The sequence below is a fragment of the Scomber japonicus genome, chromosome 15 (genome assembly GCF_027409825.1).
Source record: "Scomber japonicus isolate fScoJap1 chromosome 15, fScoJap1.pri, whole genome shotgun sequence".
In the NCBI taxonomy this organism is placed as follows: domain Eukaryota; kingdom Metazoa; phylum Chordata; class Actinopteri; order Scombriformes; family Scombridae; genus Scomber; species Scomber japonicus.
Genome location: NC_070592.1, coordinates 25,558,028 through 25,574,657, shown reverse-complemented (window position 1 = coordinate 25,574,657; position 16,630 = coordinate 25,558,028). Strand labels below are relative to the sequence as shown.

Here is a 16,630-nt window from a genome sequence, read left to right as displayed (position 1 = left end):
GGACCATGAATGTCTGCACGAAATTCCATGGAAATCCATCCAGTAGAGATTTCACTCAAAACCACAAATGTCAACCTCATGGTGATACAAGAACCAAAGTCAAGGCATCAGCAAAGTCATTTGGATTATCTACAAATCATGAATATCTGTACCAATTGTTGTGTTGTGACAATCAATCAAGATGTTGAGATATTTCACTGGATAAGCTAAAACTTTCACCTGCTGGTTGCATTTGATGAAAAGTCAAGGGATCACCTAGGATATTAGGATTTATCCTCTGGGTAGTATTAATGTCTGTACTTTTATGGCAATGCATCTAACAGTTGTTGAGATACTTCAGGTTGGACCAAAGTCTTGGACCGGCTGACATGTGGTGGATAGACAAGTATTACCATCCCTGGAGCCATGCTGCTAGGTTGGTAAAAGTTTCCAAGACGGTTTTATTCAGATTCATTATGACTTCAATTTAGCTTTAAGCACATTTATAACTTGCTGTAGTTTGTTAATTAATGTTACACTTATTCAGAGATGTTCCTCACAGCTCTCTGGATGACCCTTCAGGTCTAGCCACCAGGCGCAGAAATCACTGATTTGTTAAAAGAAGCGCTGTTTCAAATTTGACTTTAATGTGTGTTTATGTCAGTGGAACTCTCTAGGGGTGTCCTATGTTTCTTAGAGTGTTTCTGTTGCAGTTTGAAGATGAGTCTGACAGCTAGCCCAGGGAGGAAAATGTCCCTTGTCGCATTTATATCTCGCCACCTTAATCACACTGACAGTCACTTTTCTTCCAAATTAACTTATATAGCACTTCACCCAAGTGTTCCAGTACTGCTTTACTGCATTTTACTGTCTGTCTCCATCATAGGCTATAGTAAGCAGGTGTGTCCCAGCAACATGCCATTTCACACTCTACTAAATCTCAAAAAGTCATCCCCCATGCAAAAGTAATTAGGATAAAATGACATAGAAAGAGAAATGCTGCTAAGTGAGCATGAAATACTGAACTGTTTTGATCATCTAGGAAGAGAAGTGCTGGAATGCATCATTACATTTGCTGAAAAGCCAGCAGTCCCATTTCACCACCTGGTCCTCAGCTGCCTTCTCAGAGCACAACTCATCCAAGACAAGCAGCAGCAGCAGCAACCCCCTCTTTCTGAGCAAGGCCAGGGAAACCCCTTGTCGGATGCACAAGTGGACGGAAATGGCTAATGTATAGGCTTAAGCTCAGGAGAATCCGTTTCTCGGGGGAAAAAATGCAGAGAGCTTGAACAAGTGAGTGTTTGTGTCAGGCCAGTCAGTGTCTGGCTGATGAAACACAGACAACACACTGAGGAGTTTGTGATTGAGAACGATAGTGAAAGATAGACTGGGAGATATCTTTAGAGGCGCAGAAAGTGAGACAGTGAGATACAGAGAATGCAGTCCCCAGACTAATTTGCGTCAACTGGAGCATAATAAAACAGTTTGTCCTTGTCTTACTTCTACGAACTTGGTACAGAAATAAAAGAAAGACCAATCTGCCACATTTTTCCATTTTGACATATTTTAATGATTTAAAAACAAATACCCTGACCTTGGATATAGAAATGTACAGTAACCTGGATGAAAAAGATTCAAAAACAATTCTTACATAGCAACTACTATAAAGACATTGGTCAGTTTTAGGCACTTTGAACCACATACAGTCTTTGTCATGCTACACAAGAAAGTCCTTCTTTGGTCCTTTTCTCTCCCAGTCAGGTCAGTTGAAACCACAGACAGAACAAAAAAACAGCTTTCTGGTTTCTTACCAAGTATTTACATTTCAGACCCAATACAAGCCTCCATCAAACAAGAAACAGAAATAGCAAAGTTCCTTTGTCACATATCAACCCTTCATATTTTTCCATACATGTCCACATTGGTTATGAAATGACAATAGAAAAAAAGGGTATAATTATAATGGCTCGAATGAGTTTTTTTTTTTTTTTTACAGCAGTATTAATCAATATAACTTAGTGGAATGGTTTTGATATAAGATTTGGCAAAAAAAATTATACATTATTCCTTTTTGTCCATGTTGGGCCTTAAACCAAAAAAGCCACACTGTTACAGAGGAACCCAGCACTCAGAAAGAAATGCTCAGCTTACAAAAATGTTAAGATAAACCGGAAAGCTTTTCAGACATCCTAAAAGTCATTGCTCAGCTGCAAGGCAGCCACGTCTGATAAGAGTTACTACACGTAGGCACTGGTGATTGAACTTGTGCCACATAGTAGTTGCTGAAGTTGACATCTCTGACATAGGGAGCGGGCTGATAGTAGCAGGTGATGTTGGACAGAGCGGGGATAGCATTCTGTTCAGCCATTACTCGCAGTGCCAGTGCGGAAATAAGTGCCAGTGTCTGTCGGCGCTCGTGGCCCATCAGACACACAGTGCTCTCATCCACCACCCGCCTCAGCGTCACCAGGTAATCGTAGCGCTTGTGCTCCATGCCCGCAAAGTGGTTCTGCAGATACGCCCCCAGTTTTCTATGCTGCTCGTTTATGTCGGGGAAGTCGATGAAGAAGCGTGAGCACATGTAGCGCTGCATCTGTTTTATCTGAGACTCAGAGGATGGCCGGAAGCCTCGTACCAGGAGGTGGCAGTACTTGAGCAGCCCTCCGCCTCGGATCTCTTCTGGGCTGCGGGTGGCGATAGTCCTGGAGCGAAGGTGACCCAAAGCTTCCTCAAAGTCTCCGTACATGCTCTCCCCCTGCACTGTGGGGTGGAAGGTTTCAGACATGGCTGTCTCCGAGCAGCGATCGAAGAGCAGCAATGAGTCCAGAGTGATCTGGAAGGAGTCAACACTGAACTCAAACTGCCTCCGCAGGGAGTCCACAAACTTCAGTTCCACGTTCTTTCCGGTGTTGTTGGACAGGGAGATGAGGCTCCAACGATCGGTGTCATTGCAAACTTTCACCAATTTCTGGACGTACGCCTCCTTCAGGGCAATAGCTGTTATTCGCTCCCTGCACACCCCTTCAGGCAAAAAATCCACCAGGCAGTCCAGCACCACGTCCTTCACCAGCCGGAATGTTTTGTCGTCAGTCAGGCTCAGGCCAAAAATCAAGTCCAGGTCTTTGTAGCCAAGGCCATTGTCCTCATGAAGCACATGGCTGGCCGCTGAGCCATTTAGCTTGACATCACGTACCACCACGCCCCGCTCCTCCAGTCGAGCCCTGACCACCTAAAAGATACAGAGACATGGAAGAAAACGTGAGTGATGGGTATCCACAAAAAATGACAATCTGAAGAGCATGACACAGGAAGCACAAGTTTCTGCATGCAAGAAGGGAGCTGCTTTCCCCTGACTACATACCAAGAAAAAAATCAGAGGTTTGTCATTCATACATAATCAGTGCACAAAGTGGGCCAGTACTCACTGTTATGCAGTACAGGCAAAAAAAAAGAAAGTCAGATTCAGACCACATCTGTGTCTTCTGCAGAGCAGAAGCGAGCCCTCACCACTGCCAAGAGGTTTTCATCTTATCCACCAGATAATCAAGCAAACATTATTGCTAATACTCCTAGCATCGATCAAAGTGTAGCTTCCAAACCCCTTGCCATGAAAAGCACATATTTTGTTCTGAGGAGGATGATGGAATACACAAATGGACTACACTGAATCCCAGCAGGCTGAGCAGTAAGACAACAATTGGTGAATGAAACACCCATAATTATTCTTTATCAACTTAATATTTCACACATTTTTTACAGCTTGGACTTTTAAGAGAAATGTGAAATATAAGACACCTTTCTACAGCAAGCAGATTTCAGGATTTGAGCTTTTTTTCGTAATATTTGATATTTGGCAGGTGAACGCAGACACAGAGTTTGTAGCCTGAGGCAAATTACTGAAGCAGGTTGGCTTTCAGTATTTTTCTCGAAGGACATTTTGTCACAAAAGCGGCAGCTTAAAGGCTGTAATCCTCCACTTAGTGGCTGGTATCATTAACTATAACTGACCCTGTACAGTACGCCTGTAATAAGCTGAATAGCTGATTTAGCAGACTTATCTCAACTATATGAAATGGGGGCAACTTCAGCACAACAGAGATGTAAAGTGACATGTCAGTGCTTGTCTGCTGTAAGAGGTTCTAAGCGAGAGAGAGAAAAAATAACAGCTCAGCTGTGAACTTTTAAACTTATGCCCTATGACCATATTGAGAAAAAGTGATCCTCTGCTGTCATATAAACACTCTTTGGCAAGAAAAAGGTTTATCTGGTTATTGGAACACACACCATGCTAAACCACAGCGGTACTTGGGAAAACTGTAGAGTTACAGACAGCTGAGATGTTTATGCTTCCTGTCTGTTGCATCACTCAAATGACACTAAGGGGAGAAAAATAGCCAAACAAGGCCAATACTGAAGAAAGCCAAAACACAGCTGTCTGCTAGACAACTCTAATTGAGCCCTGGGGTTTGCTCATATCCTACCAGCTCTCAGCCAGTGTAGACTGACATCTATCCAGACGGGTAACCCTATCAGAATTGTTGTTAGAGCCTAAGATTTGATAATGCAGATTTGTAAACTTAATCCAGTAAATCCCTTTTTAATGGTGCACGGATACTTGACACTTAGAAAAGATATACTACATGCTGATTTGTGATAAGAACATGCAGTTTAGGATTTCTTTTCATCTGAGATTATTCTTGTATGTTTTGTTGTTGTCACTTCAGCTATGGTAGAGACTGAAGTGGAAAACAGGATTAAAGAAGTATGATGAGCAAGGTATGTTGTATGTTATGTTGTATGTTATTATCGTGTATTCAGTTCCCTTCCTTTGTCTTCATCTGATAGCTTCAGGTTCCTCATTATTGTGACGAACCGTACTGGCAAAGAGCCAAATGTTTCTATTGCATGTATGATAAAAGTTCCTGACATTAAAAAGAGTAACACCCATTCTTTCTGAGAGTCCAACAAGGGGGACCAATATCATGTCTGTGTTGTACAGTGCTTATCATAAAAACTGGAAAAACAGCTACCTTGGTCTCCAAAGTAAAAAAAATATACCTAGAAACATTTACACATATCTTTAATTCACTGTCTACCAGCATGTTAGCTTGTGATGCTACACAGAAGCACTGAGTACATAAACTTGTTTGTCAAGACAACGTTAGAACGCAACCTTTCCTTTTTCTGTGTCTAGAGATTAAGCTAAGATAAAATGTGGAAACACAATAGAGTAGCGTGACATGGAATTTGTGTCAATCTTCTCATCTCACGCTCAAAAATATAGTTTATTTCCCAACTTTTAAACCTAAAAGTTGTGATACATAATGTAGAGAATAAGTTCTACCACAGTCAAACTTAATCTGCTGGTTTCTTTCACCTAACCCTGGTCAAAGAGATAATATCGCATCAGGAAGTTGTTTATTCAGCCATATTTAACCAAGCTTAGCAAAGGAACCATGGAACTCCAAACTCCAATAAGAAACTGAGTGAAACTGCACATGGATTCACAGAGCACTAGACAACACTTTAGATTTTTCTTTAACTATCCAGAAAGGGAAATCCACAGCAGTATTTACTCTGACCTCACAATTAAACAGTCGGTCCGAGTTAACAGCATGCCATAATCTGCCTGTCTGGGGGTCCCGCAAGGAGCATTTTAGGAAGCCCAGCTCTACCACCCCCACCATCCCGATCCTTCAGCACTCATAAAGCCGGCCAGTACATTTCCCACATGACGCACCAGCACCTGGTGAGCAGAAGAGGGGAGACACTTCCGCCGACGTTGAAGCAAAAAAATCCTTGTAAAAAGAGCCGCAAACACACCAGACTGTCTGGTGTTGACAACGCCTTGGCGACATATAACAGTCTCTCTAGTCTCAATAGTTTCCTTGAGTATTTCATTTAAGCTGTGGCCTCAATGTGTTTTTATTATGGCAGTTTGAAATGACCAGCTATTTACCAGCCCATAGTCCCCTGGACGCCAATGAGAGCTCTGGGCAGTGAGTCAGATTATCCATCTGCCAAGGAAATGGCGACAGCGAATGAGGAGTTACGAGTCCCTGACCTCCACATCCACTCCAAAACTAACCCAGCCAGTCATTCGTACAGTAGCTTGGCAGGCAGTAGGGGGATGATGATGGTTTTTCCTTTGATTTGAAAGGCTTCCTTGAATTTCCTATGCATGGGTGGTCAATTCACCTGTATGCTTGGACCAGAGTGAGCTAAGGCTGAAATGTGAAGCTGTTGCTCCTCTATGAGATGGATTTTATTTATTTTTTTCAATTAAGGATTTGTTCATCTGCTTCTTGGTTTCAAAGGCGTTTTTAATGTCCCAGACTCTTAAAAGTTTGTTCGATAGGATTTTATCCAAGGAACCCATTTGAGGAGATTTTAGTGGTGTTTCATTGTTGAGCTAGCTGTGTAAGATAAAACTGGTGAGAGTGAATACTGTGGTAAGAATAGCCATACTCAAGACACTAACTGTGATAGTGTCTTGTGATTTAACTGTGAAATCAAGCTTGGTCAAGGCCCCTGCTCATGAGCTATTATGAACCCATGAGTGAGCTGACTCACACTGTGTCATATACATTACATGCAGTAGCACAGTGCTGAATTCAGCATTGAAACTGTATCCTAATTCGTTAGATGGACTTCTGCACATAGTAACGTTTTGATGTTCTGTTCTTAACATTTGTTTTGTTAGATAATGTTAATTAAAATAATTTGTGCAAGACCTTTAAATTCTACACCCTATCTATACTTTTTAAACCATTTTTAAAATGCCAAATTGAAGTCCCCATCCCCTTTGGAGTTACTATTGTTTTAATTTTTCGACTATTGTTCAATTTTTTATAAATTGTATTTTAACAAATCATTCAAAATGCTGTTCCAAAGCCATATCCATACTGTCAAAGGGTGTACTTATCTATTATTTTATAGTTCATTGTAGAACTGTAGAGTGTAACATTCCTCTGGACTACTAAAACTCTCAGAATCCTAGAAAAGATGACCAACAACATGATTTCTATGTCCTTAATGGTATCTACTGCCCTGGACACACATAAATTGACGGAAGTTTTAGTTTAGAGGTGAAGTTCCATTCCAACTATTTAGGCTAATCTAAAAGATAAAGAGTACCACCCACAGAAAGTCCAACCTCACCAATGCAAAATCCAGCTTCTGAAATACCATCATTTCTGTCCACACTGATGAATCTCTGAGAGGCACAGAGGATTTTTGAATTGAGAGCAAACTGTCAGTTAAAAATCATTACCGTACAGTCTAAACTGAACATTCTATCCTGAGGGCAGATTGGGAGCATGTGGTGTCTTCATGTTGCTCAAACTCAACAATAGCCCAGTGAAGACTTGGTTTACAGTCTGGCCAGGGCAGCAGTGGAGTCAGCCGACTAGTCTTCACTTACCACAGTGATACGTTGTCAAGCCTGGCCCACAAGCCCAGTGTTATTACAGGCACTAATCCACTGCTCACATTCTGCTCCCAAATCCAGGCCACTCACTATCATCTGAGGAAAGTGGAGCACCATATCCAGTTTGAAAAAAAAAACAAAAACACAATGGCGAGACAGGCCACTGAGCAGGGAAAATGGGAAGGAACTTATCTCTAGCATGTACTGTAGACACAACAATTTTGTTTGAATTTGATACTGTAGCTTGCAGAGGTGGAAAAGAGAGACAGCCCTTTTGGTGGCCAACAAAAACACAAGGCTCCATACCTCCGCCCGCACTCACACATAAAACCACCCGAGAAATGACGTAAAGTATGATATACGATTCAGATATCTGTATTTGTCATCATGTGAAATGATGTTACCAGGTATGTACATAGGGCCTCTGTAAGTATGGCCTGCTGAGAGAACATGAATAGTACCCAAACCTTCTGACTCTGGATTGACGACTGTGGACATTAAGTGAAATGGAGAGTATGTAGGTGTCTGTAACATTAAGAGTTTTCCTTCACTGCTCCCCTGGCTCACCCACCAGACCACAAACAGATGTTATTTAAATGTGGCCCTGAGACAAATCAACCACTGAGAGGGGCCCCTCGGACTCTTTGGGAGTGTGATCCATTGGTCACCTTACCAAGTATATGACGACAGGATTGGCTCTGAAATCATCTTTCTGTCTCAGGTACAGACAGCTGTCTGGTGCATATGCTAAAAATAACTGACATTAAAGAAACAGACTGATGGTTTCCCATGTTTTAGCCCATTTATCATTAATCACGAATACCCCACATTACTGTCAATGGTTTTCCAAAGCATATCATAGTGGTTTATATCTCTGAATGTGTTTTTCCTTCCTTTAAAGCAGCCACTGGTTTCCATTCAAGTCCATATGGTATGAAAATCAACTTGCACATGGCGACCACTCTTGTTTTCGTCAAAACAACATTATAGCCATATGGTGTACTTATTGCCTGATGTTAACTGAGTTCACTTCAGTTTGCTTTGAGAAAATGTCGACAGTGATGTAAGGTAGATGTTCTTTTGTTGTAAATGTGCTTCGACATAGGGAAAACACTAGTCTTCAGTGTAAGTTATCGTCAGCAGAGCCACCAAGAGCCACCAATACCTACCTCAACAGAGATTATTAAAAATAAAGACAAGTTGTATCATCTTAAAAGAAAGAGAAATGTTGTAATGCCTGAGTTTGAGTTATACATTTATATAAGTGGTTTATACAAAAAACATTTTTTTTGCTTCATCAACAAAAAACTTATTTTCTTAAGCTCAGGCCATATGTCAAAAACAACTCTGGACTTCTAAAAATGTTTATCTTGATATCTTGGGTTAGAGCTAGTCTATACTTAAGTGTTAGTATATGTTAGGGCAGATAATGGAGACATAGAGAAGCCTCTTATCCAATACAGGGTAAGTAGTGGGATAAATTTCCAGAAGCTGGAATTCCTTCCTTCCTTTAAAACGACTGGTTCATGGAAAGAAAACAGTTTGGGGTCCCTGATGTCTGCAGGATTGTGTAATGAAGGGGAGACATTAGTGGGGATGTTCAGTACAGATGGCTGGGGCCTCCTTGATTATAGAGGCTCTTTAAATGTTGTGTGTGTGTGTGTGTGTGTGTGTGTGTGTGTGTGTGTGTGTGTGTGTGTGTGTGTGTGTGTGTGTGTGTGTGTGTGTGTGTGTGTGTGTGTACATGTGCGTGCATGTGTGTGTGTGTGTGAGGGTCTTTCCTCCCGACGGGATCATCACAGAAAATATGAATCACAGAAGTGAAATATGAACCAGGATTACAAGCGCAGACGTTTAAATAATGTCAAGGGAAAATTACAACCTCTATACGTTTTACTCCTAGTAAACTTACTCAGGCTCAGTCATTATCTTGCCCTCATTTTCACAAGAGCTGTGAAAAAAAAATGACTTAAGGAGCAGAGGCATTAGTGAGCTAGTGGAAAACTACAGTCATGGTGTTAGATCATCCCCACTCTTGTGTCTGTGTTAAGACTGTGAGTGATCAAATGTCTTTTTCGAGTGTAATCAGCTCTGCCGCAAATCTTTACCGCTGCGTTGCACAAATGTGCTTTGAAAAAGAAAGAGCAGTCTCCTTTCATGTGTTAACACACGAAGCTGAAAGAAGCAAGGCTAATATTGTGAGGTTTGGGCTGCTCTGAAGTTATTTTTATCCACGCTGTTAAAGCAACAAGTGAGTTAGGTTTATTTTTTTGACATTTGGGGCATCTACTGAAAAGTCCTTCTGAATATATCATGTCATATCACTTTATCATATCATTCCAGATGATAAAGTATTTCACTTGTGGTAATTTTCTCTTAGTGACTAATCACTCCAAAAGAATTACATGTCCTCATTGTCACCTGATTCTGAAACATGTTAAATATGATCTAAAACACATCTTAATAACAGTCATTGCTCACTCGTGACTTGTTAAAATTGAAATATGTGCCAAAGTGTCCAGTGTGTGTGACACAGAGAGAGAGAGAGAGAGAGAGAGAGAGCGTAGGAGGAGGAGGGGGTTGGGGAAGACCTGGAGAGCAACTTTCATATGCCTAAGGCTATTATTTTCCGTCTCTTTACTTACAATTTCTCTACTTTTCATGGAACAATTGTGAATCAATAACAGTCATAATGCAAGTTGCAATGTTATGTTTTGTTATACTGTGTGCCACTTTTACTAAAGCAAATGAAAGTTACATTTCTTCTTAAAGCACCGAGTAGACTTGATTAAGTATTTTTATTACTCTATCACTGATGCCTTATGCGCTCCTGAAACATTACATTGGAGTTATTTTAAAAGACTGTTGGATAGATTGTAGGATAGACTGGTGGATAGACTGTTGGATAGACCCTGGTCTCACCTGAACGATCTGTCGGGGCTGCACGGACAGCGTGGGGAAGTTTCCTCGGCCGTGGATCGGAACGCTCTCGCCCAGGATGGAGTCCAAACGCCGCACCTGATCCCAAGAAAGCACGCTCACACGCCGACTCAGCTCCGAGGCATCACCGGAGGACATGACGACCGGACTTAACGGAGATGTCCACAGGGTGTGCAGGCAGGATAATGTGAACAGAAGCGCAGCGCAATTCCCCACTGAAGAGCCGGTGATGAGGATAACTGGGATCAAATGGATTAAACAGGCGGCACAGCTGTGGTTCTCTCTCTCTTTTTCTCTCCCTCTATGTGTATGTGTATGTATGTGTATGTGTGTGTGTCTGTCTCCGCTTCTAGGCAACTTTTAAAAAGCTCCAAAATGCAATAAAGTGATGGAAAAGTTTGAAAGAGTGCCAGGCATCTCCAAAACAGTCACTTCCAGTCCCGCTCTGTCTCCCTCACTGCGTCTCCACTGACTGTGTCTTCAGATTAGAGCCGCCTCTGGACTCACACCGGGTTTTTACCGAGCTGGGATTAACATGAGCCTCCCTATTGGCTGGACAGAGATTTATGAATGCTTCAACATACAGTAGACTTCAATCAGCCTAGACGCACCTACTTCCCATGCGTCAGATGACAACTTCAATGCCTGCAGGGAAAATGGTAATTACTAGTTCAGCGCAATTAAAATAAGCAAGCAGGCACGTGAGGCTCCAAAATTACATACTAGACTTAGTATGTTGTATATTCACATGGGAAAAATACAACGTGAAATATGAATAGAAGTTTTCTTTTTGTGTTCAATTTTCATTTTCAATTCGTGGTTTGAAATCATCAAAAGGAGAATGTAAATATATGCTATAAGAGACACAAGGTGTAAGTATGGATATATATAGGCTAATGAAGAATAAATTTGAAAACAAGACTAACAGGACTAACAGGTCGTAATGTGCACAGTAAAATACAAAGTAAGTGATCCGGTGGTTGTTAGTGATCCTCAGAAGTAAATTGAAGATATTTTTAACGAATCAGCCTCTGAGGTCCATGAATATAAATATTCATATACATTTATATTTTTGAAAATATGCTTCCCAATACACAATGATATTTTTTAAAGATATGTATACTGAATTGTATGTATATTTAATCATTTTTCCTAATCCAATTTTATTAATAATAATAATAATAATAATAACATATTAAATTCCCAGTGAAGTTTACTGTTTTATAAAAATGTAATTTATTCTTAAACTGTAAAATATCATGCCTCCATGGCATATCTTTGTCACAAGTGTTTGATAATCACATTTGGAGAATTAAAAAAGTGTGTTTATTTATATATTCTGTATATATTAGGCCAATATCAGCATATAAGATATATGGAATATCGATATGTATTTATTTCCTAATATCAGCCTCAGTATCGCCCCCAAAAATCCAGTATCGGTCGGGTCTTATACAACATATAGATAATCCAACCAGCTGACAGACTATAATTACAAGTATGCTATGCTAAAGCTATGTATTGTTTTTGTTTTGTTTGCTATAGGCAAAGTGATCAGCTTTCATTTGTCAGCGCACTTTTGTCCTCAGAAATGAACAAGACAGCTGGTTTAATATTATAAATTGGGAAAGTTAAGTGCACGTGACTGGCATAGTAGAAAAGATACGATATGTTTCCATCCAGCTGTCCAGAGGATTATGTGCAATTCTTCATATCAAAGTTCAAGTTTCGGACACTAAAAATGTAAGAAATACATCACAGGAAAAATAAAATGAGCCTCTCAAGTTTTTCTAAATTGTATAAGGGAAGCCATTTCTGAGAAAGGAAATGATGTAATTGATACTGTAACGAACAGAAAAACATCAGAATGCAGATTTATTCCTTCCTGGACATGGTGGTTGACTGATAGACCTGTTCTACAGAAATATCAGAACATCCGAGATCAGTTTCAACAGCTGTTGACAGCCAGTGGATCAGCAGGCATGATGTTATGTCATCATGCATCATTGTTCAATTTGTGTGTTCATTGGCAGGTCTGTGACAGAGGAGGAGGGAGGGAACGTCACAGTGTCAGTGTCAACATGCACAACATATTTGTTATTTGCATGTTGTGTGACCTGTCACTCAAACACAGCTTAACGAACACTCCTGATTTGCATACACGGAATCTGTCAGTTTGTAAAAAATGGCATTACAAATATAACTATTCTAAGTCACAACTACTCGTGTCAAAAAAATGTCAAATGTTTCAGCCCCAGGGACTGAACACACAACAAAGACATAGAAGCGTTTCAAGTGAAGTGAAACTTACAGCATCTGTAATTCCAAGTCCTAACCAGGCCTGACCTGAAGTGTTTTTGTTGTTTCTACTTCTAAATAATTTACCATATCAAGATTTGTCCAAGCACTACAGAATTGAGTGATTTTAAGCTTTTAAAAATGATCTTCCAAACCTTTTTTTCATCATCTTGGTGGCCTTATTTGCTCAGTTTGACCATTAATGCAGTTTGTCTACTTTCACTGATATGTTAACATCAGTGAAAGTAGAACCATCACTTTCTATTCAAATAAAGAATATACATGTGGACTGTATGGGGTTAAAGTCCGTGAAATGTAAGAATAAATATGTGTTCTGAGTTTGACATACCACAGAAAAGTGTGTTGTTAACCACCCTGCCAAATTTGAATGTAAATCGCCAAATATATGAAATTAGGCTTCAAAGTTGTGTAAAACTCAGTCTTTTTCTCTGCTACCAAACGCTGTGGGAGTGCTCGCCGAGTCTGCTGAAACCCTGCCCCCTACCAAGTGTCACCTATCAATCAAAGTCACCACCTCTACCCAGGTGGGATGTTCCAGTCCTCTGAAATGAGGCCAACGGGGAAGTAACTTAGAACTGCATTCTAGCAAAAGGCCACCAGGGGCCGACCGTTTTAGTGTCATAAGGACTTCTGTCTCTATACAAGTCAACGGAGAATTCACCAACTTCTCACTTGATCTTTTTACTTCAGTAAATGTTTTCAAAATGTGTTTATGGTCTCAATCACTAGTTTAAAGCCTTCTTCAATGCAGTATGATGTTCATTTGTTCATTAGCCTCCCTGATTTTATATGTGACGATAAAGCAGGGTATGCATTAGGGCGTGGCTGCGTCGTGATTGACAGGTTGATTGACCAATGTCCTCGAGATCCAGCCCTCGCAACCTATCGCAACCTCCCCACTCCGCCCATGGCCATCCGTGTTTTTATTTTTCCCAGCTTGCACCTGAAATTTTCAAGATGGCCCTGCCCAGACTCGAAACTATTGGCTTCTGAGCAGCAGTCCACAAACCAATGGGTGACGTCACGGATGTTACGTCCATTTCTTTTATACAGTGATTCAGAACCAAAGTGAACCCAGATTGATAGTCTAGTAGCCATAGCTATAGCTGTAACATTAACAGGCCATTAAGAGAACAACATAGATCTAAAAAGTTATAAGGATGATATATAAATAGAGCATTAATGAGCATCATGGACATTTTGTTAAAATGTTCAACTTTGTTAAAATCTCCCTCCACTCAAACATGTGTTTAGCTTCTTTTTATTACAGTTGGACACTTAAAAGATGTTTTCACATTCATCCAATAAAGGAGGAAAGTTCACCTATAATCATGATTTGTGACATCATAACTAGTTTAAAGCCAATCACGGACCAGTATTCAATTCACACAAGTGTGATGTGGAAATGTGAAGGCTCCGGAGAACAGGAGAATGGATTTTACAGAAGTAGGAGACATCTAGTGTCCAGCAGTTTAACTTTTAACAGGATTATTTAATGAAGGAGAAGGAGTGGTTGTCATTACAGGGATTTTAACAAGGTATTTAAACTTTTTGTCTTTCTTTCTTTTTTTATTCAAAGTACAATAATTTATCTTAAAATATGTCTTGAGAGGATCATTCAAGAAACAATGACGTAGATACCAAAGCAGCTATCCCAGATGTGCCATTAGAACTTTGTCTCTCGATAACACTTGATGAGATGTCCCAATACGGAAAATGATGTAACTCTGGTGGAGGATAAGAACACCACAATTAAATGATGTCTATTTTTGTCTATGTCGGGAACACTTATAATAAAGTCACTTAAAACATACATGCAGTTCCTATGATTACCTGTAGAAATATTTCACTAGAACTGCATCACAGGTGTGGCTATAAATTATACCTGACGCCCACACCCAACAATTAGCCACAAAAATGGAGTTAAAATGAAACAAAATGGGTGTGGTGGCCATTTAGATGTTATTAACCAAAAATAGAGGTGTGTAGTGTTACTGTAATAAGTAGGGGCCATCACATTCCTCTGTGTTTTGATGCTTTTCATAAAAATGTACAGTGCAAACCAGAGTTCATGGCTTTGAGAAAACAGCTTGCATTTTTGTATGTGCCATCTCTGACAGAAATTACTATGTAGATTTTGCTCTTAAGGAGTCTCACAATAGTAACAACAATAATGTCTACATGCCTAAAGACCTAAACGCATCACTCTTATGTAACTCCTAAGGAAGCGAGGGAAGAATCTTGAGCACACACCTCCCACACACACACAGACACACGCACACAGACACACACGCTTGGGCTACAGTACGATAATGGTGTTGACACGTTAAACATGACATTTCAGACTAGCCTTTTGTTAAATGCGATAAATGCAGATTAGAGCAGGTTTACTTATCTTGTCAGGATCATTTCAGCTGTTAACATTTTGACATTCAGTTAGATGTAACATTTGTATTAGAAAATATCATTCCCACTGCCCTGCCAATCATAATTTAGCCTATATTAACAAATAATAATCATCGAACCATGCATTTGAACTCACAGAGGCTGCTACCTTATTTTCTCATTCAGATATTACTGACTGACTTCAAGGCCTCTGGGTTATGTCACGGCCATTCCTGAGGCACTCATCAGTGACTGGCTGTATCACTCAACTGACCCTTTGCTATTTGCATTCACTACCTCTCTTACATAACAGCGTGTGCGTGTGTTTATGTCATCATGGAAACTATAGGGCTGCAGCACATATATGATCATCCTCAAAATATATTTACTCTCCCTGCTTTTCTGGGAAAGTGGGCGCTAGATCTGTGACGGGTTATCCCATCACTTTGTGTGTTGCGCAGCAGCCCCTAAATCAGCTTGGTGTCATAACATTTGCAGGATTTGATTATGAAGAGGGCTGCTTTATATATGATGAGACGCTACGCGGGCCAAAAACATGTGTTACTGATATTGTCGAGGTTAAAAAGAATGTGTGTGTGTGATGTTTTGCATTACAGTATAGTATTAGGTTTACTTTAAGCTTACTTAAGGCTACATGTGAGCTGTGCATGTGTTAAATATATATATATATATATATATATATATATATATACATGAAAATACTCAGATCAGGATGTGAGGGGAACATCCCCAAATCCACACATCCCTCTTTTCAAAGCATTCCTATGTGTACGAGCAATGATAAACAGTCAGTGCTCTCAGTTTTATTATATCCACATAGATATTTGACAATTGATAAATGCAATGTACATAAAACGTCATTGGTTATCTATTATGATTTAGGTTACTGTCAGTTATTTTATATACCTGAGTCAAATGAATGGGAATCAACGCCTGCCTGGATGTTGGGAAATCAAACTAAAAACATGTGGTATGCTTCAGAAAACGATTAGCAGTAATATCTCGTACATGCAATTTGTACTAAATGGGCTAAAACATGCAAAACCACCAGCTTATTCCTCTAAAATGAGCCAACTATAACGCAGCAGAACCTCTACAAGTAATTGTTTTCTCATTTCCAGGATACTCACTTATTATATACCTGCTGCATGCTTAACTGTTGAAAACCTTCCTAAATAATGTTAAGCAAAAAGGAGTCAAAAAATAGTTTTAGGTCGTGGTTCATATCAAATAAGAGAGGGTATATGCAGCATTCAATCTGAAGAAAACTTAATGGGGAAACCAAATGGCTATCATGCTCCATTACCATGTTAAATCATGTATTTTTATAGGCTATTTAACATGTCAGAAATCACAACCAAGGATTACATTGCCTGTTCTTCCATTATTTCAACATGAGTAAGCATTTCTGTCTGTGCAAAGAGGGGAAAATAGCTCTATTCACCAGTATAACAAAATAGATATCTAATTTTGGTCTGGGTACATTTCTACACCATGAGTAATAAAAGCAGTCACTTTAGTTTGAAGGAATTAATCACATAAACTATAGTGCAGGGT

At 39.9% G+C, this 16,630-nt stretch overlaps 1 protein-coding gene across 1 annotated transcript; it reads right to left on the bottom strand.

Moving 5' to 3' along the window:
- Positions 1-2,154: 2,154 nt before the first annotated feature.
- tent5bb (terminal nucleotidyltransferase 5Bb) lies at positions 2,155-10,486 on the bottom strand. The gene is made up of 2 exons (XM_053334180.1): positions 10,331-10,486; positions 2,155-3,208 (listed from the first exon to the last, which is right to left on the bottom strand). Exons 1-2 carry the CDS (start codon positions 10,484-10,486, stop codon positions 2,183-2,185), a joined length of 1,182 nt encoding a protein of 393 aa, XP_053190155.1. The 3' UTR covers positions 2,155-2,182.
- Positions 10,487-16,630: the final 6,144 nt, after the last annotated feature.